The sequence below is a fragment of the Fukomys damarensis genome, unplaced genomic scaffold (genome assembly GCF_012274545.1).
Source record: "Fukomys damarensis isolate Sample0158 unplaced genomic scaffold, DMR_v1.0_HiC HiC_scaffold_31, whole genome shotgun sequence".
In the NCBI taxonomy this organism is placed as follows: domain Eukaryota; kingdom Metazoa; phylum Chordata; class Mammalia; order Rodentia; family Bathyergidae; genus Fukomys; species Fukomys damarensis.
Genome location: NW_022900943.1, coordinates 14,900,422 through 14,926,847, shown reverse-complemented (window position 1 = coordinate 14,926,847; position 26,426 = coordinate 14,900,422). Strand labels below are relative to the sequence as shown.

The 26,426-nt window shown below is 41.7% G+C and overlaps 1 protein-coding gene across 1 annotated transcript in view; it reads left to right on the top strand.

The window, feature by feature from the left end:
* The window catches only part of Vldlr (very low density lipoprotein receptor), a gene marked incomplete at its 5' end in the record, with an annotated part of 36,981 nt that extends 16,056 nt beyond the window's left edge, over positions 1-20,925 (top strand). The window contains 17 exons of the mRNA XM_010640138.3: positions 4,199-4,321; positions 5,663-5,785; positions 7,413-7,784; positions 7,887-8,009; positions 8,099-8,221; positions 8,678-8,797; positions 8,900-9,025; positions 9,508-9,679; positions 10,326-10,544; positions 12,054-12,172; positions 12,730-12,869; positions 13,187-13,328; positions 14,268-14,414; positions 15,324-15,407; positions 15,771-15,851; positions 16,666-16,835; positions 18,072-20,925. Coding sequence (XP_010638440.1) covers positions 4,199-4,321; positions 5,663-5,785; positions 7,413-7,784; positions 7,887-8,009; positions 8,099-8,221; positions 8,678-8,797; positions 8,900-9,025; positions 9,508-9,679; positions 10,326-10,544; positions 12,054-12,172; positions 12,730-12,869; positions 13,187-13,328; positions 14,268-14,414; positions 15,324-15,407; positions 15,771-15,851; positions 16,666-16,835; positions 18,072-18,107 — 2,420 coding nt within the window. The remainder of the gene's footprint in view (positions 1-4,198; positions 4,322-5,662; positions 5,786-7,412; positions 7,785-7,886; positions 8,010-8,098; positions 8,222-8,677; positions 8,798-8,899; positions 9,026-9,507; positions 9,680-10,325; positions 10,545-12,053; positions 12,173-12,729; positions 12,870-13,186; positions 13,329-14,267; positions 14,415-15,323; positions 15,408-15,770; positions 15,852-16,665; positions 16,836-18,071) is intronic.
* Between the last annotated feature and the right edge of the window lie 5,501 nt (positions 20,926-26,426).

Sequence of the window (26,426 nt, the reverse complement as noted above, 5' to 3'; positions counted from 1 at the left end):
TCAGTGTGTTGGGTATTGTGTCTTAGTAACCAGAAAACTAAGACAGATTTTATCACCAGAGATGTGGGTTCATCAGGTGACTGTACTTGACTGTGTGGTTTAATACCTGTTAGAAACTGGTTTCTAATTTGTAGGAGGAGTTTAGAAAAGTTTGGAGAGACCAACTTGAGAAACCCTAGAATGCTATAAGTAGAGTTTGATAGGAGAGTCTGGTCAGAGCTCACAAAACCAGAATGCTGATAAAAACATATACAGTAAAGACCAGGCTCAGGAAGTCTCAGCTGAGAAGAAAGACAGATTGGCAGTTGGACTCAAGACCATGTGTTCTGCTCTGACAGAAAATTTGCCAATGTTTTGCTCCTCTCCTGAGATTTTGCGGGAGCCTGAGATTAAGGCAGTAGAATAATTAAACTGGCAGAGGAAACTTCCACACTGGGACCGTCATGGATACTGTTGAAGCTTTTAGCCAGGTTTGTACTGAAAATCAAGAGTAAAAAGCTCATTTCAAACGTTTTCAGTTTTACTAAAAAGAAAGCACCCACAAAAGATGGAGTTTAGGAAAGCTTGGTTGCTGAAGAGATTAGCATTAAAAAAAACTTATGGCCAGGGATTTAGCTCAGTGGTTTTGCTCTCTGCTTTGTAAGCACAAGGTCCCAGGTTTGATCCCCCTTCCCATTAAGTACATAAATGAATGAATGAATAAATAAATAAAAGAAAGAAAGAAACTTTATGTATTTTAGATGAGAACAACTTTTAAAAATGGCTTAAGGGCATTTCATGAATCAGCAAGGCCTCACCCTTTGCAGACTCAAGAGTGGAAAAAAGTGAAAGACTTTGCATTGAGAAGAGAGCCCCAGGACATACTGTTCAAGAAAGGCTGCCTAAGAAATCAGCTTCCTGAGATTCGTTTCACAGTGCTCAGCCATCCAAATACTTAGAGGGCCCTGCAGCTATGATACAGAAGGGCCTAGCTACTGTTGGAGATTTTAGCATTATTCATGTGGTGCTGGTATTACAGGCGTACAGAAGCAGGAGTTGTGGGGTCAGGGAGGTTTCCACCCAGATTTAAGAAGAATGCCTGGGAGGCCAGGCAGTGTGCAGTGTGTGAAGCTGTGAGAAAGAAGCTGAAAATGCAGTTGAGTCCCCAGAATGTTGGAGAAACCAGAAACATGAGACATCTGAGAAAACCACAGGGATTGTTGAAAGCCAGCCCAAAAGAGAATCCCTGAGGGCTACAATGACCAGCAACGCTGCAGGGGCGGCCATCTAAGCTATTTGGCATTCACAGCTTGTCCAGTTGTTGGACCTAGAGCTATAGGGTTTAATGTTTGCCCTGCTGGGTTTCAGTCCTGTTTTGTTCCCATTGGTTTCTATCCCCCATCTCTCCCTTTTGGAATGGGAATGTTACTCCATGACATTGTATGTCAGCAGTGTTTAACTTTCTTTTATATTTTTACAGGAGCTCATAGCTAAAAGTTTATCTTAAATCTCACAGGAGACTTTGAATTTGGACTTTTCAGCAATGCTGGAGCTGTTAGGATTTTGGCAACAGAGATGGACTGAATGCAGTTTCCATAAAGAGATGTATTTGAGGTGTTCGTGGGCCAAGGGTAGAATGTTAGGTTTATGTAAAGATGTCCCTTGAAAGCCTCATGCAGTCATAGATGGAGCTTTTGGGAAGAGGTTGGATTATGGGGCTTACAGCTGGCTTGCTTTGGTTCGTGGGGTCTGGTTAGAAGAGTTAGGTCACTGGGGGCATGGCCTTTTTCTTTCCTTTCTTGACTTTCTCTGCTTCCCAGATGCCAGAATTTAAGCAGCTCTCTTGCTTCAGGCCCTTTCACCATGCTCCTTCTATCTGGAGTTGCCCAATCATGCATGGACTGAAAGCTCTACAAGCCATGAGTCACAATCAACCTTTCCTTTTTTAATGTGTTACCATGTCCCATCAACAAGGAAAGTAACTAAGACAGTTTTGTCCAAATGTCTTTTTTCACCCTCCTATCTGTGCTCTACATGGAGAGAAAGGAACTCTATACCAATTTTTCCAGTCTATCTTTGTTCAAGTGTTATACCTCCAATCTTTCATATCATCATGACACTTTCTACTTCTTAAAACCAAGGCCATTCTCCTTCTCCCTCTTCTGACTTCAGAAGAATATCACAGGTTACATTATACCAACTAGCCTTGCAGTCTCTGGCCACTTCCTCCACAGTCAGGACAATGGGCCTTGGTCAGAACTTAGTATGCTAACACTAGGATTTACGTGTTAAGGTCACTTTAGAAATAGATGTGAATCTAAGAGCTCACGTGGCCTTTCTTGTTTCCTTGACTACATAATTTAAAGAGATGAATAAGCCTTTGGGGAATCATCATAATTTTTGCCACTCAAGACGGGTTGATTAACTATCATCACCATCTCCCCACTTTGCAATATCTCAGGCTAAACCAGAGTGGCCCAGGAGTATGCCCCAACCTCTGAGTCCACTCCCTATTTTCAATCCCTGACTTGAAGTTGTCCCTTTCAAATTTTCATCAAATTGTGCACTTTTAGTGGATTTACAAGCAAAACTATTATTATAAAGGATTTTTGAAAAATGGAAATTCAAGTAGAAAGTATAGGTGGGTAGGCAAGAAAGAATATAACCTCAGACAGATTAGCCTCGGGCGTCCAATCTGGCTACTTTATCAAGACTTCCATATTCTGTCACTCCTTTCTGGGTAGGGTGCACAAGCTATTCCCTTTGCTTCTGATAGTTCTTTATTCTTTTCTTGCTATAATTAGCAGTATCCCTTTGAACAACAAACTATACTGTAACACTAAGCTTGGAGGAAAAGACTTATCCTAGGGAGAATTAGTAGCAGAATTGATACTTTGCCTTAGGTGAGTATTAGCCCTGGCAGTTTCAGTGACTTAACTGGTTGATGTTAAACCATCCTTTGGCTAGAAGAGCTAAAATCTTCTCTGCTTGAATTCTAAGTATGACACTCTTGTTATATTTGTCTATAAATTTTCTCCCTTTTTAGCGAGGTGAGTTCCTTTGCCCTATTTCACCAATAAGGGTGTCAAACCTTAAATGTCCTAATAGTCAATCCTTGGCATCACCTTCTATCTGTTCGTTAAATGCATAGAAGTGTCTTAATCCGTACTGCTGTAATAAAAATACCATGGACCAGGTGGCTTAAACAACAAAAATATATTTCTACAGTTCTAAAGGGTTAAAAGTCCAAGGTCAAAGCCCTGGCAGATCTAGTGTGTGGTAGGGAATCTCTGATGTACAACTGGCTGTTTTCTCATTACATCCTTCCATGATGGAGAGCAGGGAGAGAAAAAGCAAGCTCTCGTGTTTCTTTTTACAAAAGCACCAATCCACTTTGTAAATTTTCCAAACTCATGACCTAATCACTTGCCAAAGATCCTTCCTCCTAGTACTGTTTGAATATATGAATTTTGGGAGGACACACACATTCAGTCCCTAGCAAACAGTTATTCTAGGGTTCAGTCATTACTTATTGCTATGATTTGTCTGCTGTGAAACTCGTATTAAAATTTGATTCCCGGTGTAATGGAGGCAAGAGTGAGACATTTAAGGAGTGAATAGCTCAGGAAGAGGGAATAAAGCCTTGCTTCTTGGAAGTTTTAATAAAGCAAGGCTTCCCCTTGTGTTTTTGCCTCTTCCACATGTGTCCTCTTGGTCCTTCTGTTTTCTGCCTTGTCATGGCACAGTAGCATACCCTCATGAGAAGCCAAGGGGTTGCCAGAGCTGTGTTCTTAGACTTGCCAGCCTCCTGAACCAAGAGCCAAAATACATTTGTTCCCTTTATAAGTTACCTTGTCTCAGATATTTTATTGTAACATTTACAAAGTATGTGAATGACAAAAAAATGCATAAAGAGATTTAAGTGCTATATAATCTCACTATTATAAACAGGAAGCAAGTTCCTTTTTAGATTATGAGATAATGGACAACTTTTGTCTTTCCTTGATTTCAGTATTCTCTGTGTCTCTCAAATGAACACCTGTTTCTGGAGACAAAAAGAGTTTTCTAAAGTTCCCTTGGATGTTGGCAGTTGGGTACTAATTGATTAGGCTTTCTTTTCACAGAAAGTCATGCCAAAATATATTTGTAGCCCTAATAATGATGACAAGGATCTCGGATAAATGACCTGAACTTTAACCCTGAAAATCATCTTTTTTAGTAAAGAAGACATGTGCTGAGTCTGACTTCGTGTGCAACAATGGCCAGTGTGTCCCCAACCGATGGCAGTGTGACGGGGACCCTGACTGTGAAGATGGTTCTGATGAAAGCCCAGAGCAGTGCCGTGAGTGTAACTTGCTTTGGACTTGCACTTTCCCAAGCTGTTCTGTGTCTCATGGTTCTAAGTAATGCTTAGTCTGCAACTTGTTACTCATTTTCCTTTTGCCTGCCTTAAAGTTTAGGTTCACTGACTGCAAGGTCAGTCAAGTTGTTAACAGTTGATCAATTTGCTTTAAAGAACATTCTCCCAGGTCTAGCAAGACTGACATTCTCTTGGGTAGCTTCACTATTCAGTACTTAAGACTGAAGCCAGTAGATTGGATTAAGAACTCCTTGACTAGGTGCATAGATTTCAAACGTTTGATACTAATAATTCTGAGCAGATGGTATTCTAGTCCTGGAAGCTAAGTCAAGATGTGAAGGATCCCCATGGGCCAAGTATAAGCTTTTAGATAAGCAGATTTTCATAGTAGGGAAAAAAAGAGCCATTACTGAAGAGGTAAGGTGACTAGTAATTGAGTGACTTAGTGATTTTTAACAAACATGTAACTCAGAAGTACTGAAACAGGGGTCTTACAGCTTTTTCCCAGCCTTGCAAATGCATATTTCTCTCTGTAGACTGATATGCAGGAACAGTGTATTAGACCTTAGAGGATGGTGGTTTTGGATCATATAAATTGGGATCATTTGAAAGCCCAGGTGAAGAAGGTCTTAGAGTTAATTGTAAAGCCGTATAGGTTGGCTCGTGCAGAATAAAGGATTAGTACGAACAGAGTTTAAATTCAGAATGTGATTATAAAAGAAAATCAAGCAGAAAAATTCAATTTTCTAAGTAAGAAATAAGGGGCATAATTATATGAATTAAAGCAGGTCATTTAAAGATTCAAAAGAAGTTCAAGACAGGTTTTATAAAGCTCCAGCCTCAAATTTTAGTGTAGGATGACCTGAGGAAGGCATGAATTGGGGCCTATTCCTGCTTTCACGATACTGACCTAGAGAAGGGTGTGAAAGAGGCCTTTAGAAATCTGAGCAATGGAAGATTTCATAGGTGTTAGCCCTTCCGACCTCCAGTGAAGTCGGAATGAAGTGACATTATCTGGCGTGCCCACACTCTAGCCAACATAGACAGCGGTCTAGGTGCAGACCAGCCCATCAACTTAACTGTGCCAAGTAAAGCAAAAGCATGGAACCTGAAGGAGTGACATGGCCCAGGCTCTTAGGTACACTGCCTGGTGGCATTGGTTGGCATGGCTTCGAAAGAACGGAGCTGAAAACCTGCCCAGGCTTCAGCTAGACGATCTGCCCAGTGTGCCAGGCCACAGAGTTCCAGGTGTTACACTTCCAGAAGCAGCAGCTTTGCATTGATCAGTTCTGAGGCTCTTTTGAGACTGTATATCATCAACAGATATGAGAACATGCCGCATAAATGAAATCAGCTGTGGTGCCCGTTCTACTCAGTGTATCCCAGTGTCCTGGAGATGTGATGGTGAAAGTGATTGTGAGAGTGGAGAAGATGAAGAAAACTGTGGTAAGAAGATCAGTGTGGAGTGGCATATCCCAAAGACCCCTTTCCTCAAAGAAGGGTGGGCAAGGGAACCTAAATTAAGCGTGAAGATGCAGTAACATTGACTCACTTCTCAGTGACTTCACTATCTGCTCAATGCTTGGCCTTCAGAGCTACCCTAAAATTCTGAAAGATGTTCTCATGGCAATTGGCCATTGCTTGGTGTTTCTTTTAGGCAAATAAAAATAAAACGGTAAGCCCTTCAGGACAGTTAAATTTCTCTGGAGCTCAGGAAGGGAGCAATTGTATGGCTTTTGTCTCTGTTATGAGAGTAATCCAAGGCCCCTCCTAACTTTGGCTTAGGACAGCTAGAAGTTCATTACGCCCAGCAAACACATCCATAGGTCTTAACTAGGTTGACTTAATGGAATAAATTACTTAAGCATTATACAAGCATTTCTTATCCTCAACTGACAGGGAAACATGAATCAGCAGGTTGCTAGAAAGTGCCTAAAATCTGCCCAAACTTTGTGTCCTGTTAATGCTTCCTATCTCTGAAAGCAAACTCTGTTTCCTACTCTTTCACGTTTCTGTTCTTGGAAAATCCATAATAAAATGCTACATGTTAAAGGTGAAGCCCTGGGAAAATTCTCTAGGTTGAGAGTTCTTCCAAGCTACCGCCCTCTTTATAGGGCCTCTAAAACCTCCAGCTCCCAAGACTAACGACTGTGGCCACCTGGAGGGAGTGCAGGAGGGAGCCCCAGGCCCTTGCAATTGGAACACGTCTCACATGTGGAATCGTCTCTTGAGGTCAATACCACTGCACCTAGTCCAATGAGTTTTAGAGGTCAATCCTAGAACTGAGCTGTACATACTGGTAAGCACTGTAGCTGCCAAGTATTTCCCTCATAAATCTAGACTTTGCTTCCCAAGAGAGTCGTGGTCTGCATTCCAGTTACCGTCAAATTGTGATCTTACTATGTTTGGCAGGAATTTAAGTTGAAGTACAAACCAGCTGATATGACTAGCTTCTTATTACCTTCAGACCGGATTGTGAGCTTGTGTCTGTACCCCTAGCAGTGACTTTTTAAAAATTAAAAGTGTTTAATACTTTTTGTTCTTCATCCTCATTTAAAGTTTCAAAAAAGAAGGAACCATGTATAGTGCTATATGGTTTACTTCTTTTTGGTTCTAGCATCTTAACAACTATTGTATTATTTAGCCTCTATGCCTGATGCATGATATTCACAGCCAGCCTGGCATGATGTGCAGTATGGTGGGTTAGGCATAACTCAGTCTCTGCCTTCTAAAGTGAAATTGCTTATAATTCTAAGTTATTGATCACTGTCCCCTTATGAGTTGATTGTGGTTCTCATCTCAAATTAATTTCTAGTCATTAGCCATTTCCTCGGTCCTTTATTTCTGTTCTTTTCTTATTCATACTGTGCTTGCAATTTTTTTACACAGTAATACTTTTTTTTCCATATTTCAGGAACTTATTCTTGACATGATTCCACCATTCCTTTTAAGCTAATTGTAAGCTAAGCTAGGAAATGAATAATCAAAGATCAATATATTTGATTTTGGGACAGGACTCTTGTGAAAAACCAACACTGATGCTCTTTCAATGGGGCATCTTCTCTCTCGACAGGCAACATAACATGTAGCCCTGACGAGTTCACTTGCTCCAGTGGCCGCTGCATCTCCAGAAACTTTGTGTGCAATGGCCAGGACGACTGTACGGATGGCAGCGACGAGCTCGACTGCGCGCCCCCAACCTGCAGCGCCCACGAGTTCCAGTGCAGCACCTCCTCCTGCATCCCTCTCAGCTGGGTGTGTGACGACGATGCAGACTGCTCAGACCAGTCGGACGAGTCCCTAGCGCAGTGTGGCCGCCAGCCCGTGACGCACACCAAGTGCCCGGCCAGCGAGATCCAGTGCGGCTCCGGCGAGTGCATCCACAAAAAGTGGCGGTGTGACGGCGACCCTGACTGCAAGGATGGCAGCGATGAGGTCAACTGTCGTAAGTCCCTTTCTTCCCAGCGTGGCGTGCTCTGTTCCCTTCCGTGTATCACCTGAGGATGCCCTGGCTGGCCTCATTCCATGCCGGTCCCTTCCTTCACAGCTTCTCGAACCTGCCGACCGGACCAGTTTGAATGCGAGGACGGTGGCTGCATCCACGGCAGCAGGCAGTGCGATGGCATCCGAGACTGTGTCGACGGCTCTGACGAAGTCAACTGCAAAAATGGTGCGGGAGGGTTCTTCATGCTGGCTAGGGGAGGGCTTGCCCTGGCCAGACCCACCCGTGGAACCCCTCTTCTCTGTTTCTCCTTGCAGCCAATCACTGCTTGGGCCCTGGAAAATTCAAGTGCAGAAGTGGCGAATGCATAGATATCGTCAAAGTTTGTAACCAGGAGCAGGACTGCAGAGACTGGAGTGATGAGCCCCTGAAAGAATGTCGTAAGTGAAGGGTTGTGTGGGGACAGAGCTGGGGAGACTCGGTCAGCCCAGCATGTCTTATGCTTGGACCTGGGCTTGCTTGGTTAAACTCTGAATGAACCAAATTTAATTGTTAGACTTGAGAGCAAAATGTTTTGACTCGAAAATCTAGACAGTAACAAACTAGTTCATAGTTTAACCTCCTGAAAGATTATTGATTAGCAATAGAGAAACTGGACTAAATACTACTTAGTTTATTGATGATTTGCCAAGGATTTTGAGCTTAATGTCTACTTGCACATCTTAGGGTAGATACAGAGATTATCTGCAAAACAGATGATTAGTGCTTAGAGAAATCATGGGTTTGAATGAGCCAGCTAGAGAAGTGATCACAAATAACCTGGATTTTAAGTGCAGCAAGACAAATACCATCTGAGAATAAATTGTCAAGTGATCTGGCCGTTGTTCTTATTCCAGATGTCAACGAATGCTTGATAAATAATGGTGGATGTTCCCATATCTGCAAAGACCTTGTCATAGGCTACGAATGTGACTGTGCAGCTGGGTTTAAGCTGATAGATAGGAAGACCTGTGGAGGTGAGATGAAGAAGGTAGCCTGGCCCCTGGGGAGATGGGAAAGGGCAGCGTACATCTAGTGAGGTATAGGAACAGCAAGACTAATTCTAATTTCCCTCCTAGATATTGACGAATGCCAAAACCTGGGAATCTGCAGTCAAATTTGTATCAACTTAAAAGGCGGTTACAAGTGTGAATGTAGTCGTGGCTATCAAATGGATCTTGCCACTGGCGTGTGCAAGGCAGTAGGTAAATGGACTTGGACTGGTGTTGCTCTGGTACCTTTAGGAGTAAGTGCTTATAAAAGGTACAGCCAGTGATAGCAATAGTCAAACCAGATCTGAAATTAAATAGTACTTGAGAGCAAGGCTACTAATCTCCTAGAGCAATAGAATAGGTGAAATAGCAGGTCATCTCCCCGGGCATCTGCCTTGGGCATTCCGTTTGCAAACAGTAACATGAACACTTAGTAGGTCTGCTTACTTTCTGTTTCTGAAGCAGTCCAATTCATATAAGTAAGTTGTTCCTCAGCCGTCCTGTTGTTGAACTGTGTAACACCAGGACTGCCTTCCTAGAACAGAGAAAACACTTTCAGGTCCCAGGGGCAGAAACTCCAGACCCAGTGCTACTGCCTCCAGCAGTATCTTTACTTTGCAAGTGCTCCTCTGTGGAAAGGAGATGACCTTGCCTCCTCCTAGAAAAGCTGAGTCCACTTAACTCTTGTCTTGCAGGAAAAGAACCAAGTTTGATCTTTACTAACCGAAGAGACATCAGGAAGATTGGTTTAGAGAGGAGAGAATATATCCAACTCATTGAGCAGCTACGAAACACTGTTGCTCTTGATGCTGATATTGCTGCTCAGAAACTGTTCTGGGCCGATCTGAACCAAAAGGCCATCTTCAGGTAACTTTCAGTTGCATTCCCATTTCTTAGCCCAAGTCACTGCCACTTGGCCTGTGGGAAGGACTGGAGGGAGTTCTTTCTCCTTTCTTTACCGCCACCTAGCATGTACTTACCTAGGAAAATCAGATGTCATAATGATTCTTTAACTATTAAGCTGTTAGCTTGTAATTAGAAATTAACCTTTATGAAGTAAAAGGTGATGACAGAAGGAAGATTGCAGCAGATGACACCTTCATTTCTCATATTTTCTCCCTTTCTCTACAGTTGAGAACTGCTTCTTATTGCTACAAATAGAAATGGTGGTAGCAGCAGCTTTTTAAAATGGGAATTATTGAGAACTCAGATGATGGCTACTGAAACAAATAACTTCACTTAGAATTTTGCTGTGTTGGCACACAGAGTAAACATCGGCACCTAGATAACCTAGTAAACTAGTATGACTAATTTAGCGTTGACAAGCAGCATGGGGGAATAATTTGAGTGGCGAGCTATGACGTTATTAGCTCTGATGTTCTTAACTACGATGTCATTAGCTATGAAGTTAGCCTTTTTGAATAAAATCCCTGAGCATTTATAGGCAGAAAGTCCCTTCTCCAGGCTCTGATGTGACAGACTCATAAATTTCTTGTGACCTATTCTGTTTCAGTGCCTCAATTGATGACAAGGTTGGTAGACATGTTAAAATGATCGACAATGTCTATAATCCTGCAGCCATTGCTGTTGATTGGGTGTACAAGACCATCTACTGGACTGATGCGGCTTCTAAGACTATTTCAGTAGCTACCCTAGACGGGACCAAGAGGAAGTTCCTGTTTAACTCTGACTTGCGAGAGCCTGCCTCCATAGCTGTGGACCCGTTGTCTGGGTTTGTATTCTGGTTCCTATCACACAGCCCAAGATTTATCAGAAATACGAAAGATCTGGTTCAGGATGTCGGTGGTGCCATGATGAAATGTCCCCCTCTGTATGACAGTACTTACAATCTCGTATGTTATATCCACCCAAAATTATCTGAAACTTTTGAAGAATGACGCCTACCCAACTTCTGTACAAGTGACTTTCGTTTTTTCTTCTTCTTGGATGAACATGCTGCTAGGTTAGCTATGGATGAGCAGACCTCAACAGTAGCACGAAATGTTTGGGATTTTGATAACCACATTGCTTCAAGGTTTCCATTTAGAAGTGCAATGTGTTTGAAAGTTCTGTTAAAATAAACAGACTTTCCTAATAACATTTCATTGAGGGGTTTCCCTAAAGTTGACTGAGGGTGTTTTTTTGTTATTGTTATTTTGTGGTGTTTTTTTAAGCTAAAAGGAACACGTACAAGAAAGCTTATTCATAAAGCCTGATTCATCTTTAATTTTCTATCATTTTACACTGTGGTTAAAGAAAAACTTTGAATGGCTATAACATGATATCAGAAACTATTCACAATCATTGAATACAAAATTAATATTTTACCATTCTGGAACATGGTTAAGGGGAATTATAGAAGAGTGTCATTAAATGCTAGCACCTTATTTCCCTGTGTCCTTCAGTCAAATAGAAAAGCGCTCAGGATCAAATAATAAATAACTTGGAAAACTGCGATGAAATTTATGTTATCCTGCTCCACAGTGGGATATTTTGTTTTCTCCTTTCTGAGCGAGAGCTCTGAAGTGGGTACTGGAAAAGCTGTTCACTCTGCCTCTGCCCCATGAGGAAAGGAACCCCCAGCGCTCCCACAGATCACCGTGCCCTGCGTTTTGTAATGGGTCTAACCTGGGTACAGTTGGCTGGGCCAGGGCAGAGTAGACTACACATACCATTCTCCTTCTGGCAAGTTGGTGGCCCAAGTGGTGATTAACGTAGATTCCCAATGCTCAGAGGCACTTTAGATTGAAGAGTATCTGACTGGATTAGATGCGGCTTCTCTGAGCAGGTAATTGTGAGATACACATACAGAGACTACCCGCAGAGTGGGCTGATCACGAAGACTAAAGAAGGCAGCTAGAGGGCCTAGCAGAGTGTGAGACTAATTACAGTCGGCCTGCGTGAAGTATCATTTGAATGTAATCGGCCAGCATCTACTATTAAACTTAAGGGATATTTATTTACTCCTCTCAAAGTTCTCCATTTAAAAAGGATATATATAACTGTGTGACTTAGGGCTGAAGTTTAAGTGTCAGACTAATACACATTAATACAGTTGATAATGAGTTTGTAGATTCGTGGTGGTAAATTTTACCCAGAATGTAATTTAGACCTGCTAAGTGTTACTCTTTGTCTCTAGAGAATCAGTCTGTTTCCTGTTTACACTTTAAACTTTTGCTTCAAGGTACAACTTTATTCCTTCTAAACCTTTAAGGTGTCTTTCTGGTTTGATTCTTCCTAGCTTTGTTTACTGGTCAGACTGGGGTGAACCAGCTAAAATAGAAAAAGCAGGAATGAATGGATTTGATAGACGCCCACTGGTGACTGTGGACATCCAATGGCCTAACGGAATCACCCTTGGTATGTATGCACTCCTTGTCTCCCCGGGCAACTGTCTTCAGAGTGTTTCAACCTATCTCCATCGTAAAACCTGGACTACACCAGCTGCCTGTCCTGATTCTGTAAGAGTAACTGAACAACACCAGCAGAATGTTGGAATTAACAGTTACATGCACCATAATGACTAGCTTGTTGTCCATTCTGCGGGGCATGTGGCACAAATTCATTGAACTCTAAATTCTCCCTGCAAAGGTGCCTTAGCATTTCCGGACCTGCAATGTTGTAATGTTTCTGCTCTGGCTCATCCCAGATAAAGGACCAAAACGCTAGCTTCTTTTAATACTTTCTACAGGGTCACTTTTCTTAAGGTAATCATTTTGAGATCTTTAGATAACCCCATTAGTCCTCCAAATGAATGTAGATAGATTCTGTATGCAGCTTCACACATTTTGTGGGACCCTTATTAACAATCCCTGTGGAAGAAGGAACCAGGAAAGCATATTAGATTCCTCAGATATTTTAAATGGAAGCTACAGCAGTAATCACTACCATATAAAGTCTATTCTTTTTCTACCTAGACCTTATAAAAAGCCGTCTCTACTGGCTTGATTCCAAGTTGCACATGCTTTCCAGTGTGGACTTGAATGGCCAAGATCGTAGGATAGTCCTAAAGTCTCTGGAATTCCTGGCTCACCCTCTTGCCCTAACAATATTTGAGGTAAGATGTGTGTCACTCATCTAAGTTGCTGTTGACTTGGAGGAGAAAGATGAGGCAGAGAAAGGGAAGATCATAGGATACCATAAAAAACTACTTTCACTTAAAACCCAGTATAAATTGAATAGTAATTTCCCAGTATAAATGAGTAGTAATTCCTCGAAGCACTTTGAGAAACCTTTATTTGCTTCTCTTACAGTTTTACATCTAACGTGTCATTAAATGTAAACCTTAGTCCATGAAGGAGCCAGGAAGCAATGATAATTACTTGCAGATAATTCACTTGTAGATGTGTATACTAATCACAAGGGCTGTTTCAGGATCGTGTGTACTGGATAGATGGGGAAAATGAAGCAGTTTATGGTGCCAATAAATTCACTGGATCAGAGTTGGCAACTCTAGTGAACAACCTCAATGATGCCCAAGACATCATCATCTATCATGAACTTGTACAGCCATCAGGTAACGAGGGGAAGTGCAGTCTTTAGTGACTCCATAAGGCAGCAGTGTGACCCAAAACCTATTGGGTAGCAATTGTTCTTTACCAGTTCTATTTTCCTTTCAACGGAGCTTTTGCCCTCCTGTTCCTACCTCAAACACTGCGTACTCAAATGACTGGTACCTTATTTCTGCCATCTCTCTGAGAGAGCTTCAGAACGTCAGCTCTTAGCTACGTTCCAACGCTCCATGTCAGAGCTTTTGTCTCCATTTCTTCCATACCCCTCTTGCTAAGCCTCTTGCACCAGACTTCATATCAGCCTTTTATGCCACAAACATTATCTACTATTCATTTTGTAGAATTGCAAAGTACAACAAATGGGTGTCTTAAACAATAGAAATTTATCTTCTCACAGTTCTAGAGGTTAAAAGTCCAAAATCAAAGCTGTGATAGCTTGGTTCTTTCTGAGGACTTGAGGATAGGATCTGTCCAAGACCCTTCTCCTTGGCATTTAGATGGCCATCTGCCTGTGCATAACATCTTCCCCCTTTACATGGTGTGTTAACATTTCCTCTTCTGAGAAGGAAACCAGGCATACTGGAATAGGGCCAACTCTAATAGCCTCATCGTAACCTGATTACATCTGTAAAGACTCTGTCTCCAAATAAGGTATAGGATATTAGGACTTCACTATACAAGTTTTAAGAAGGGACACAATTCAATGCATGACACCTCCCTCCCCACTATGACCCTTGTCTCTTGAGGAATACTGTAGTCCTTACTCTATCTCCAAGAAGCCTTTCTGAGCTTCGTGTCCTTAGGGGTTGGTGCCTTTATTTCCCATTGATATTAGTCTTCACTTAAAGATTTGACAGAGTAGACAAGTCTCAGCTCTGTGGAACCAAAAGTTTCTATATTGTAGGCCGTGGAATATGTACATTAAAGGACTTTTTTCTGAGTAGGCAAAAACTGGTGTGACGAAGACACGGTGAATGGAGGATGTGAATACCTATGCCTGCCAGCACCACAAATTAATGAACACTCTCCAAAGTACACCTGCTCCTGTCCCAATGGGTACAATCTGGAGGAAAATGGGCGACGATGCCAAAGTAAGGCTTTCTGTGTTTTGAAAACAGGCAGGACACACATAGGTGATATAAGCCACTAGCTATAAAAACTGGCCTGGAATTCTGTTTTAGCTAACTCTTGGAACAAATTTGAAAACATATCCTCTGTTGTTGCATGTTAGGTGTTCATGTTGGCACTTTAGACCTAATTTGTAATCCACGTCAACATTAGGTAAATTTTTAGGTTACTAAGACATCGACATGGCTCTTGCCAATTGTACCCCTTAGTCCCATAACATCACTGAGCTAGCTGACTTGAAAATAACTAAACAAAGTATTAACATTTCCTTCCATTGAAGGCAGGCTGAAGTTATGCTTAAGGGTGGCCTTGATTACAAGAAACCTCCTGGCCTACTGCAGTGATGGCGAACAATTTAGAGCTTTCAGTGATAACAGACAGCCCTCTGGGATCTTAAACTGAACTTTCATTTCAAGCTTTCCCTCTTAGCTTTCAATTAAGTGGCAAATAAAACTTACTTGTGAGCAACGAACTCATGATGAGCTTAATTCTGTGACATGATAGGAACTGAGTCACTACTGAGAAAGTAGTTGCAAGACAGTTTGGTTAGCTTGCTACACTAGAGAATCTACTTGTTTCTTTTAATTTCCAGGAGTCTGGTATATTGTTAAGAATGGTTAAGTGTGGCTATGCATTTTTTTGAATTGTCAGATTCCACAAGCTGACTGTTCGGTCCTCAGTTTCTTGTATCTCTGCTTCTGCACAAAGACCATTTCTGTCAATTTAGATGCATCCTCTGGGTGACTTAGGTCAGCACTGGTTTGCCCCTTGCACCTGGTATTAAAATAACCTTTTGCATGGCTTGTCTGAACTAAACAGCTAGCCATTCGGGAACCTTGGCATTAACCAGGTTCTTGGTTTTTACAATCCAGGTACTCCAACTACTGTGGCTTACAGTGAGTCAAAAGATACCAACACAACAGAAATTCTACCAACTAGTGGACTAGTTCCTGGAGGTATTGGGCTCAGTACTGAAAACTGTTAATCTCAACTAACAGCCACATTTTTATAGCTTAAACAATTAATTCAACCTTTAACGGCTACCTCTGCCCCTTATTGGCAACCTATATTTAAATTCCAAAGTCTTAGAACCTGCGTATCCTAGCTTGCCCCCAACTGATTAATGTTTCTATTATGAAACTGTTACTGCAATGGCTCTTAGAGTGTGAGACTTAAATACTTCTAGGCCACAGTGTTGTAATTGTAGAGACATTGGACATCAGGATTGGGTGCAAAAGTACAAGCGTCTCCACCTGATGGGTAGATTTCTGAGCCTGAATTCAGATCCTTTTAAACTGATTCCTTTTCTTCTCCTGTAGAGATCAATGTAACCACAGCAATACCAGAAGTCAGCGTTCCCCCACAAGCAACTTCTGCTGCCTGGGCCATCCTCCCCCTCTGTAAGTAGATGCCCTTTGTGTGTGCACCTGAGAAGTTTCTCAGATAACAGATGGACATTTCCAGTTCTCTTGGACTCACCTACCTGTACATTGTCATAGTCCTTGTGACACCAAATCACATTCCCTCCCCGACCCCAACACACTACAGCTCTGTATTTCTCTTTAGTTTGTCCTCCCCACAGTAACAGTCAGTGCTGAGTACTCAACAGTTACATAAAAGGTGCTTATTGCCTTCCACTTTCAAGTCCGTAGGCTGGCCCAGCCCCATGTACCGTAAGTCCCTTTAACAAGCTCTGTGCTCCTTTGAAATGTTTCTGCCACTTCATGCAGAGGAGATGCACAAATGCTTAAATCCTTTCCTGAAGAATTATAGGACTTATAAAAGGTGAATTAAAAGTAGTTAAGTATTTCAAGCCCAGGAGAAAGGACTTTTGAAGCTATTATCAAACATATAAACTAAAGCCTTTTGCTTTAATGGTCTCTTTATCCAAGATTACTTGCTTCCAACCTGATTTAACACTGGGAAAACCTGAATAGCACTCCAGAAGCTTCTGCAATTTTAATTTAGTTGGCTTAGGTGTGGGGCCCGGGACTGTGCACTTGCCTGGCTGGAGGCAGCTAGCTCAGAATAACACAACCACTGAGCTAGGCTTTATTATTATCTTCTGGCTCATTTACATGCCAACTTTTAGCTATCCCACCTCTCTAAAACTTGGGCCCTTTACTAATGGCAGTGGTCCTGGATCCCTGCATGTTACTCTTTGCACACGTTTGGAAGCCAGACCTCACTTCATCACCCTCTCACTTTTTGCAGTACTCTTAGCAATGGCAGCAGTAGGTGGCTACCTGATGTGGAGGAACTGGCAACACAAGAACATGAAGAGCATGAACTTTGACAACCCTGTGTACCTGAAGACCACAGAAGAGGACCTCTCAATAGACATCGGCAGACACAGTGCTTCGGTCGGACACACTTACCCAGCAGTAAGTCAGCTTTGCGCCTTAACACGCCATGACGTGAAGTGAGACACTTCTTAAAGGAGACCACGAACTTGAGCTATGGCTGCTTGGGCTAGGAACAGCCACTAGGATCATAAACAGACAGGCGAGCCTCTTAAAACATAAGCCAGTCAGTTGATAAACATCTCACCCACACATGATGGCAAGTGGGTTTCCTCTAAGATCATTTCACTACTGCAGTTTTGGAGGTATGTTTGTTGCAAAAGCAACATGTAAATGCTAGCACGAATGAAGTAGCTTCTTTTCAAACTGTGAAATCCCTGAGTTCTGGTTACATATTCGAACGAAGTAGCTTCTTTTCAAACTGTGAAATCCCTGAGTTCTGGTTACATAAATCTATGTAGGGAATATATATGTATGAATGAGTTGGCTTAAATCAGTATAACCCAAAAGTACTGATTATTTTACTTAGAAAAATACCTTTTTCTACCTAGTGAGGCTAGCTTGTCTTTCAGAGGTGAACTCATTCATTTGTCCTTCAGATGAAACCCAAATGATTATTTGGCCTTCACTAAGGAATAAGCTGACCAAAACATACTGAGCACTCCCCTCTTGAGCTCGCTGGAGACACATGTAATAGTGGTCAATTTGTAGCACACCTGTGTCTTTTCAGATTTTTTTTCCAAGGACTATGATCACTATATAGAATCTGCAGAATCAGTCATACTCTTCACCCTGCCAAGTAGGTACAGGTTGTGTAGCCCTTACCCAAAATACATGGAACCAGAAATATTTTTGATTTTGGATTTTTCCAGATTTGGTAATATTTGCATATACATAATGAAGTATTTTGGGAGTGGGACCAAAGTCTGAACATGAACTCCATTTATTTCATATATACCTTGTACACATAGCTTGAAGGTAATTTTATACAGTGCTCTTAGCACACATTCATGTTCATTTAGACTGCGTCCCATTCGTAACATGAGGTCACGTGTGAAGTTTTCCACCTGTCGTATCATTAGTGGTTAGAAACATCTCACATTTTTGAACATTTCAGATTTCAGACTTTTCCGGTTAGGGAGTTGAAATCAAGTTAAATGCATGAGTGCTACCACTCAATACTGTTTCGTTTTTTACTTCCTCCTGAGTACTTTTGGTCTTTGAATGACTAACTTAAAAGCAAGTTACAGTTTAGAGACCAGAGGTGCCAACTGTGAGTGATCACCAAGCTCAATCTAAATTTTTTCTTTTCCACAGATATCAGTTGTAAGCACAGATGATGATCTATCTTGACTTCTGAGGCCTGTCTTGACGTTGAGGTTAAACCAGTAATAGCCAGTTTGGAATGGTAACCGAGCCCGCAGCTGAAGTCTCTTTCTTCCTCCCATCTGGAAGAACACCAAGATACCTTTGTGTGGATCAAGCTTGTATACTTGACCATTTTTATATTATTTTTGTAAATATTCTTGTCCACATTCTCCTTCAGCTTTGGATGTGGTTACCAAGTATCTGTAACCCTTGAATTTTTAGACAGTATTGCCACCTCTGGCCAAATATGCACTTTCCCTAGAAAGCCATATTCCAGCAATGAAACTTGTGCTATAGTGTACACCACCTGTACATACATTGTACAGGCCATCTGTAAATATCCCAGAGAACAATCACTATTCTTAAGCACTTTGAAAATATTTCTATGTAAATTATTGTAAACTTTTTCAATGGTTGGGACAATGGCAATAGGATAAAACGGGTTACTAAGATGAAATTGCCAAAAAATTTGTAAACTAATTTTGTACGTAAGAATGAGATCTTTGACCTCCATAGAGGTTTACAAAGATTGAGTGTTCAAAAACTGCTGTACATTTTTTTTTCAAGTGCTAAAAATTAAATCAAGCAGCTTAACCATGGTTTGTGCCTATTCCTCTAAGATGAATTGTTAAAAAAAAACAGCCTGAGTAGCATCAAGTCTTCTAACTAAATGTATGAGCTGCCACTCTTGATGTCGTTGTGTAACCCTGTAATTGGGCAAGCTTCTCTCAAGACGAAGTACAAACTAAAGGCAAGGTACCATTTAACATTTTCTCTCCCAGTGTTTCTTATTTTGTAAAAGACACTACCTTTGTCTGTACCCAGAATTCCTCCTGATTACAGAAGAACTCCTCTTCTCATTCATTTGATCTAGAAGCATGTGCTGAAATTTCTAAGAATTCTGCGGTTTCATACGCGATTCTCTGTTTTCCATATTCTGTCATATGTAGATCAAGGACAAGTGCCTTCTAAGGCGTAGGGAAGGGCTTTCTTCTTATGAAAGTCTACTCTGTCTTACTATGGAAATGGTCAGGAAGGATAACAACCAGCATCATTCTTGAGTCTAAGGTGGTGGTTCTCGGCGTGGTCCCGGCTACAGCAGCATCTGTTTCATGTGGGAGCTTGTAGAAATATGCGTTCTGGGCGCCATCCCAGGCCTACCGAATCAGAAACTCTGAGCTTGGGGCCCAGGAATCTACATTTTCACAAGCCCTTCCCATGATACCGATGTAACCTAAAGTTTGAAAACCACTGTTCTAATATTCTACTACCATTATGGTATGTTCAAAATTGTCAGCCTGGCTAGACTAGGACAGATTCCTTCTGTGGTCAGTTTCTGGAACTTTTAGTATAAAGAATAAAAAAGGAGTTTGAGTATGGTGAGATTGGACATCACTTCCTTACTGTAAAGTCTCCAGATGCCTGGAAGCAAAGGAAGATCCAAAGCCTAAAACACTGACAAGATGCTGTAGGTCCATTTGTGAGGTGGAGCGTCCACTGCAGAAGGTGGACGATCCATCTGGAATACACGTGCACCAGCGAGAAGAAGAGCAGATGTTTGGATAGATGAATAGATTGGCGGAACATGCATAATACACCTGCATTTGGAATAAGAAGGCATTCTTGCCTTTGGCTTAGGTAAGGAGGTCAGTAACTCTGTATGAAGAGGAAGCCAATTCCGTTATCTCATGGACAGTCCTTTGCCATTTTGGCCGAATGGATGAAAGAGAAAGGCTAGAGTTGGACCTTTCTTTTGTGGGATGTCCGGAAGTCAACCACACAGAAGGAAAAGGCTGGAGGCTTTGAGGTAGGACTGTCTGTTGCCTACTGGGTCCTTACTCTGTAAGTACTCATCAGAATGAACAGTGAACACACCAAGCCACTGACTTGCTGACAGGGACCTGCTGAAGTGCCTATTTGGTAAGTAGGATGGTATTTATCATATGTAAACTCTGAAGTGTTTCTTCGGTGCTTTGACCCCGCTGTGGTACTAAAACAACTGATTTATTTTTTTTTAATTAAAAAAATACCAAATGCTCTTTTAGAAGCTTAAAGATACCAGTGTTTTCCCCTATTATAAGGATATACAATGTTAATCATTATAAGACTCAAAGTCATAGTTTTGCAAATAAAGCATTGTTCTCTGTCATCTTCTTTAGGCTTATAATCATTCTATGTGTTGTTTTAGGTTCTGGGTACCAATTTCTGCCCCTGAAAGAGTCTAAGACATCTCTTTTTTTACCTTGTCTGCCAGTAAAACTCCAAGCTACAACTCACTGTACCTAATTTAAGAGGAACAAACTCATTTGGGGGAAAAAATTAAGTAGCTAAACAGTTATATTGAGATAAGAAGAATTACATAGCAGGAGTGTTAGTCAATTCAGTGTGTAATAATAGTTCATGAGGGACTACTACCTACCCTACACTTTATCACCCTAGCAAGATTTTAAAGAATCTAATATGAGATGCATTGGCATAAAGTTGCTGTGCCTGCCCAAGCTCAAGGTCCTGAGTTCGATCCCTGGTAACAAAAATTTTTTTAAAGAGAAGACAGGCTTAGAGTAGTAGCACTAGGGAGCATTTAAAGGACTAAAGCTTCCATTAAGTACATAGCAGAAGTTGGAGACTAATCTAAAGTCTAGCTTTTAACTGTTTTCACCCTAAACCAGAAGATTCTTGGGGGCTTCTCTTGAAGGGTTTCTCTTGTATTATGTAGTGCAACTGGAATAATTACCTAGAGTTCTTACCACATGAAATCTTTCCTAAGCAATAATGTGTTGCTTTAAATGCAAATAAACCTGTGCTCCTTCCTTTTAATGACAATAAAACTTATAAAAAAGAAAATCACATCTTTTTGCTAATTTAGATTCGAGAATAATAATATACCTTCTAATCCTGATCCCTCAAGCTAAGCCCTCGGTTACTTAATATACTATTTTAACCTCAAGATTTGAGAATAAAAGTCTAGAAAAAGCTTCAAAGTTACCTTGTTTTCAAGTATAGAAGGAATTTGAAGGTGACAATTTTATAAACATTTCTTTCAAATCTAGCTTGGAGGTTAACAACTCAAAGAAGTTTACGCGAAGGATAATCACTTGTATTAGTATATATTTCATTCACATCTGCCTTCATTAGTACAAAGTTGAATGTAAGCCAGAAGGGAGGTCCTAGATGTGAAGTTTGGGAAATTCGTAGATACAGTGAATCCCATTTCTCATGGTGACTCCTGAAGCTGTCGTGTTTCTGGTTTATCTGAGAAGTGGGATTGAAGTAGGGCACTGACACAGTCCCCTTCCATCTGTGAACACTAATGCAAGAGTAAGTCAGGCCGAGTGTGGGGGTTGTGGGCTCTGCAGGGCACCTTGGGTCATCTCAAAGCAGTTCCAGGAGGCCAGGTGGTTCTATTGTGAAGCAGCAGGATGTGCATTTAACAGGACAAACTTCTGTGATGGTCTTATATGTGGTAGCTTAGCAAGTCACGAAGCCCCTCTGTCCAATGGAGCTGATGGGGACTATCTCACCTACTAATCATGGCAAAGATAAGAGATGCACTGCAGGAGCTTAACATGATGTGCAGCACTTAGTATGTACCAGGTAGACATCCCTACTGAATATCACTGTAAATGCGGGGCCTCTCTCTTGCTGTACAGTCCAGGAGCTGGTAAGCGGCTTTACCAGAGAGAGTTACAGGTAACCTCGCTCGATGAGTGTAAAATGCATGGGACCCTGACACAAATGTTCTCCCTTACACCTTTCTAATGAGGCCTAAGTATGAAACTTAGGTAACGACGTCACCTCGTATAGTTACGAAGGCTTAGAGAATTATTACATGGTAAACCCTAGAATCATAGCTAGTATGTGTTTGCCTCAATCTTTTGACTTCACTGCCTATGACATAGAAACAAATATTTGGAGCCTGCATAATCTTTGGATGGCCACCAAAATATTTTGTGTCACCCTTCATTTTTTACCACACATTTAATACCGTGTTTAATGCTCTCCATGTCATCACAGCACCCCTAATAGGCAGGTATTATGAGCTCCACCTTGCAGATGTGAAAACCAAAAGCTTCTAAACCCTGTGAGCTTACCGCCATCTTCTCTCAGAAAAGGATGCCATGTTATTTAAAGGTTAAACTGGATGCCACATTGTATGTTTGCTGGGTCCCCCTCACTACTGATTTTAGGGTGCTTCAGCAGTCTTCAGGTGTCTCAGGTGCCCCTTCCAATATGATGAGGGATGGAAATATAAAGCTCACATTAGGACAGCACAGATTAACTCGGTTTCATGCCATGCCTTTAAGATACTAGACATTCCAGAATGATTTTCCTTATTTATCCAAGTGAATTAAGTAAGTTACGGGATTGCAAAGAAAAAAAAAAAGATAGAAATTCCCCAAGGAATTTATCAACAGGTAACATCATTCATGTGGGTAATATCGGGGGAAAACAAACTATAATACAATAAATCTTAATTTCTAAGGCTCTTATATAGGAAGAGACATACCAAGAAGATAGCAGGAATCACAACTTTTCAACTGATTCTGTAGCTATGGAATTAAATTTTAGGCATCCTACATGAACACCAACACCCAGATATTTCTAAATCTGCCCACTTGCACAGGGAGAAAAGTTTTTGAACAAAATGACTGGCTTTCATAAAACTCTTATGCCCTTTGTAAATGTCACAGCTGATACTAAAATGTGACTTAAGAGCATGTACTGCCTCAGGAGTCCACCTCACACAGCCAAATTACCACCCTCAGAACCTTCAAAACTCCACAGGCACATGGAGGGATGCATCCTGTCCTGCTGTCTTCTTTTTATTAAAGAATTGCACTTTTATCTTGAATAAAGTTTATTTTGAAGACAGTTTTTGCAAGACTTTCTAGAGACCTTTGATAAAATCTTTCACTCACGTCTTCCTTTTGTTCTCTACTGAGCTTCTGAGGATGACTCCAGTCCCCCGTTTCTGACTAGCACCTTCCAGCCGGCTTGAGCACCCATGGTACAGGCACGACTGTCCTCCCGGGCAGTTTGTACCACTGGTGGTGCAGGCATGGCTGACCTACAAGGTGCCTTGTACCACCCAACAGGACTTTCCCGTGCTGCCCAATAGGCCAGTCATGCCTGTACCCCCAGTGGTTCGGAGTCACCTGGCAGCAGGACATACAAATTATAGGTCCATCGTGAAGGTGTTAAAAAACTAGGGCTCCCCAAATCTGGCCTCATTTAACCCAAAGAAAATGGTGTTCCCTCTCTTGCTGTACTTAGGAGGACAGTTAGTGCCCACCACAAGTAGCCAGTGCGTTACCCTCTCAAATTGCCCCTTTGCCATTCCTGGTTACCAGCTTTGCGGCAGGGTGGAGCCATGCGTAGAACTTCTCCCATGGCTTAGCCAGCTGTGGCCCTAGGCAAGCTGCTTACCATCTCAGCTGTTATAATCTGAAAATGACAGCACCCATCAAAAGCATCTAATAAGGCAAAGGGGGCAACATGTACAAAGGGGTTCATTCAAGTAGCAACTATTTCTCTACACCCAAAACTCACAATTCATAAAAAAAAAAAAAGCCAAAATCTTTCCCTGCTATTCATTGGGGGAATTGGTTTTAAACGCACATTTGTATTAACAGCTCCTGTGCAAGCATTCTTCATGAAATCTTCCCTAAAAATGCCAGTAGTAAGTATCTTTTTTTTAAATTCCAAAAATTCAAGATGGTCCTCCACATAGTAGCTTTGTAGAAAGCCCCATTCCTGATGCACGTGACCTTCTGCCTAAAGAGTACACGTGGTTGGCTTAAGTTCACTGGCTATACAGACTGGTCCTTTTAATCAATGGGAAGACAGGCTAAACTTTCTACCACTCAAGGTGAGGTTGGTGCACTCTTTGGATTTATTATGCACAGCAAATGGGTTGGCCCATAACCTAGGAAAGGGAGAATGTTAAATATCGCACCTGAATCTCTAGTGCTACAGTGTCTGATGTGGAGGCAGAGTATGTTTTAAACCCTTATTCTTGTTTATATCTTTCTGAATTCACACATTCCATGTAAAATTTGCTGAAGATTCTTGCTTTAAAGATGAAAGCAAATTTGCCTTCTTGCTTGATCCCAGATGAATGTGGTTTCCTCAGAGAGATTTCCAGATGCTGGAGAATGACTTAAGATAACTAGACAGCGATTGGTATTCCTTCTCAGGCTTTGGGACACTGATCATAACAGGGTGCAAAAAGGGCGTAGGATAGTGGGCATATCTCAGGTTGAACATCATTTAGGGGAAATAGCAAACATGTTTTTGCCTTTCAGTGAATACCTGTGCCTGCCAGCACCACAGATTAATGACCAGTCCATTCAGAAGTTACCCTCCACTTATGTACACACTCACCCCACATGCACTGTCATTGTTCACTCATTTGTTCAGCACCTCTTATACCAGGCATTGTTCTGGATTCTGGGGAGCCCGTGGAAACACACAGAGCAGAACACCATCCTTTAGGGGATTTACTGTAGCTAGGACTCAAGTGCTTAACACACATGAACATTTCAGGCCGTGGTAAGAGCTACAAAGCAAAGCAAAAAGTATGGGAGTGGTGAGTAAGAAAATGTGTTGTTTTAGATAACACAGAAGCCTTCTACAGAAGTGACTCGAGCAGAGAATCCTGGTGGAAGTTTGGGAGTGAACCACTGAGGAATAGCAAAGCAAAGTCCTGAGCCACAAGCATGTTTGATTCGTCTAAGGAAAAGCAAGATGGCCTTGTCGCTACAGGTGACACAGGCAAAATGGTGGGGAGAAGGGAGCTAGGATCAAGAGCCATGGTTGGTTCTTGGGAGCTTCAGAGAATTGGGGGAAGCAGAGTAACATCCAATTGGAAATGGCCCACACTGGCTGCTTTCTTTGAAGTAAATTGTAAGGAGGCAAGGACTAAAAGAGGGAGCAAGTTAGAAGATTATAGAAGCAGTAGGTAGATGGCCATGCTTGAGTTGGGCTGGTGCGGACTGAAGAAATGACTCATCCAGGCCATCCTGTGAGGAAGGCATAAGCTCATCAAATCTCCCTGTAATAGAGAATGTGGCATGATGGGTATTCCCTCATCCAGGGGAGTATAAACGGCCTGCTATCTCAGCCGTGCCCTCTACCTGCAGACAACAGCTTGCTGCCTTCCTGACTGGACAATAATGACAGTCATAACCCAGGATGGGTGGGAAAACCCAATAAAACTGCATGGAAACTGGAAGGAAAAACCATGCTACTATTCCCTACATGAGTAAATTCAGAATCTAGAAGAAAAGAAGAATCAGGGGCATAATTTCCCATCCAAAACAAAAACAACAACAACAACAAAAAAATGCAAGGCTTCAACCTTGGAAAGTCAGTCCTCCCCCACCTTTGTGGCAAAGCCTTTCCAGGAGCTCTTTTTGGCAGGGTCACCAGAGTGTAGAGTTGTGTGTGAGCTCATCGGTAGTGGTATCTGGAGGCATGTTTTCTCGGGATGGCAATTTTTCTTTTTTAATGTAATAGTTTTTGACAGGGTCTGGTATTTTCTATCTATCCAACTGCTTTATATTTCCCTGCTAGTCATCTGGTTCCCAAAAACACATCGGAGAACCATCAAAACTGCTCTCCCTAAGAAATTTTAGAAACTGAGCTAAAAGAAATCCTACAGTGACTGAGTCTGACACTTGTCTAACAGAGGAGTTTACAGTGCAGAAAATGTTGGCCTGGACTTAACCCAGTAAGAAGCCCATTCAACAGTGCCTCAAGTCTCATCAAAAGCTTGCAAATTCAACAATAGCTCATGACCCTTAAAAAAAAAAAGAAAAAGAAAGAACAGGGAATCATTTTGGGGGGAAAAAGAGATTCCTAGGGCCCAAAATGTGAGGACTTATTTATTTATTTGTTTGTTTGTTTGTCTATTTGGTACGAGGGATCAAACTTGGGTTCTTGCGCTTGCGAGGCAGGCGGTGGAACCACTGAGTTAAATCCCTGGCCCAAGGACAGATTTTTTTTTTTTTAATGAGTTAGGGAGTGAAGTAAGTCTCTGAATTGCATCTCCACATGTCAAAAAATAGACACCATATAGTAACAAAGAGCTTATGCAATAGGAATCAGGCTCTTCCTACAGTTGGTCCCAATACCAGTTTCTATTCAGAAAAGAAAGCCTGCCTCAGGATATGGCAATCTCCAAAAAGGATAATGCTGAAAATAGAGACTACATACAAGTTTCTTCAATCCCTTCCCTGGGGCAGACTTGGTATTCCCAGCAAACTATTTCCATTACAGGGTAGGCTAATATTTTGATTGATC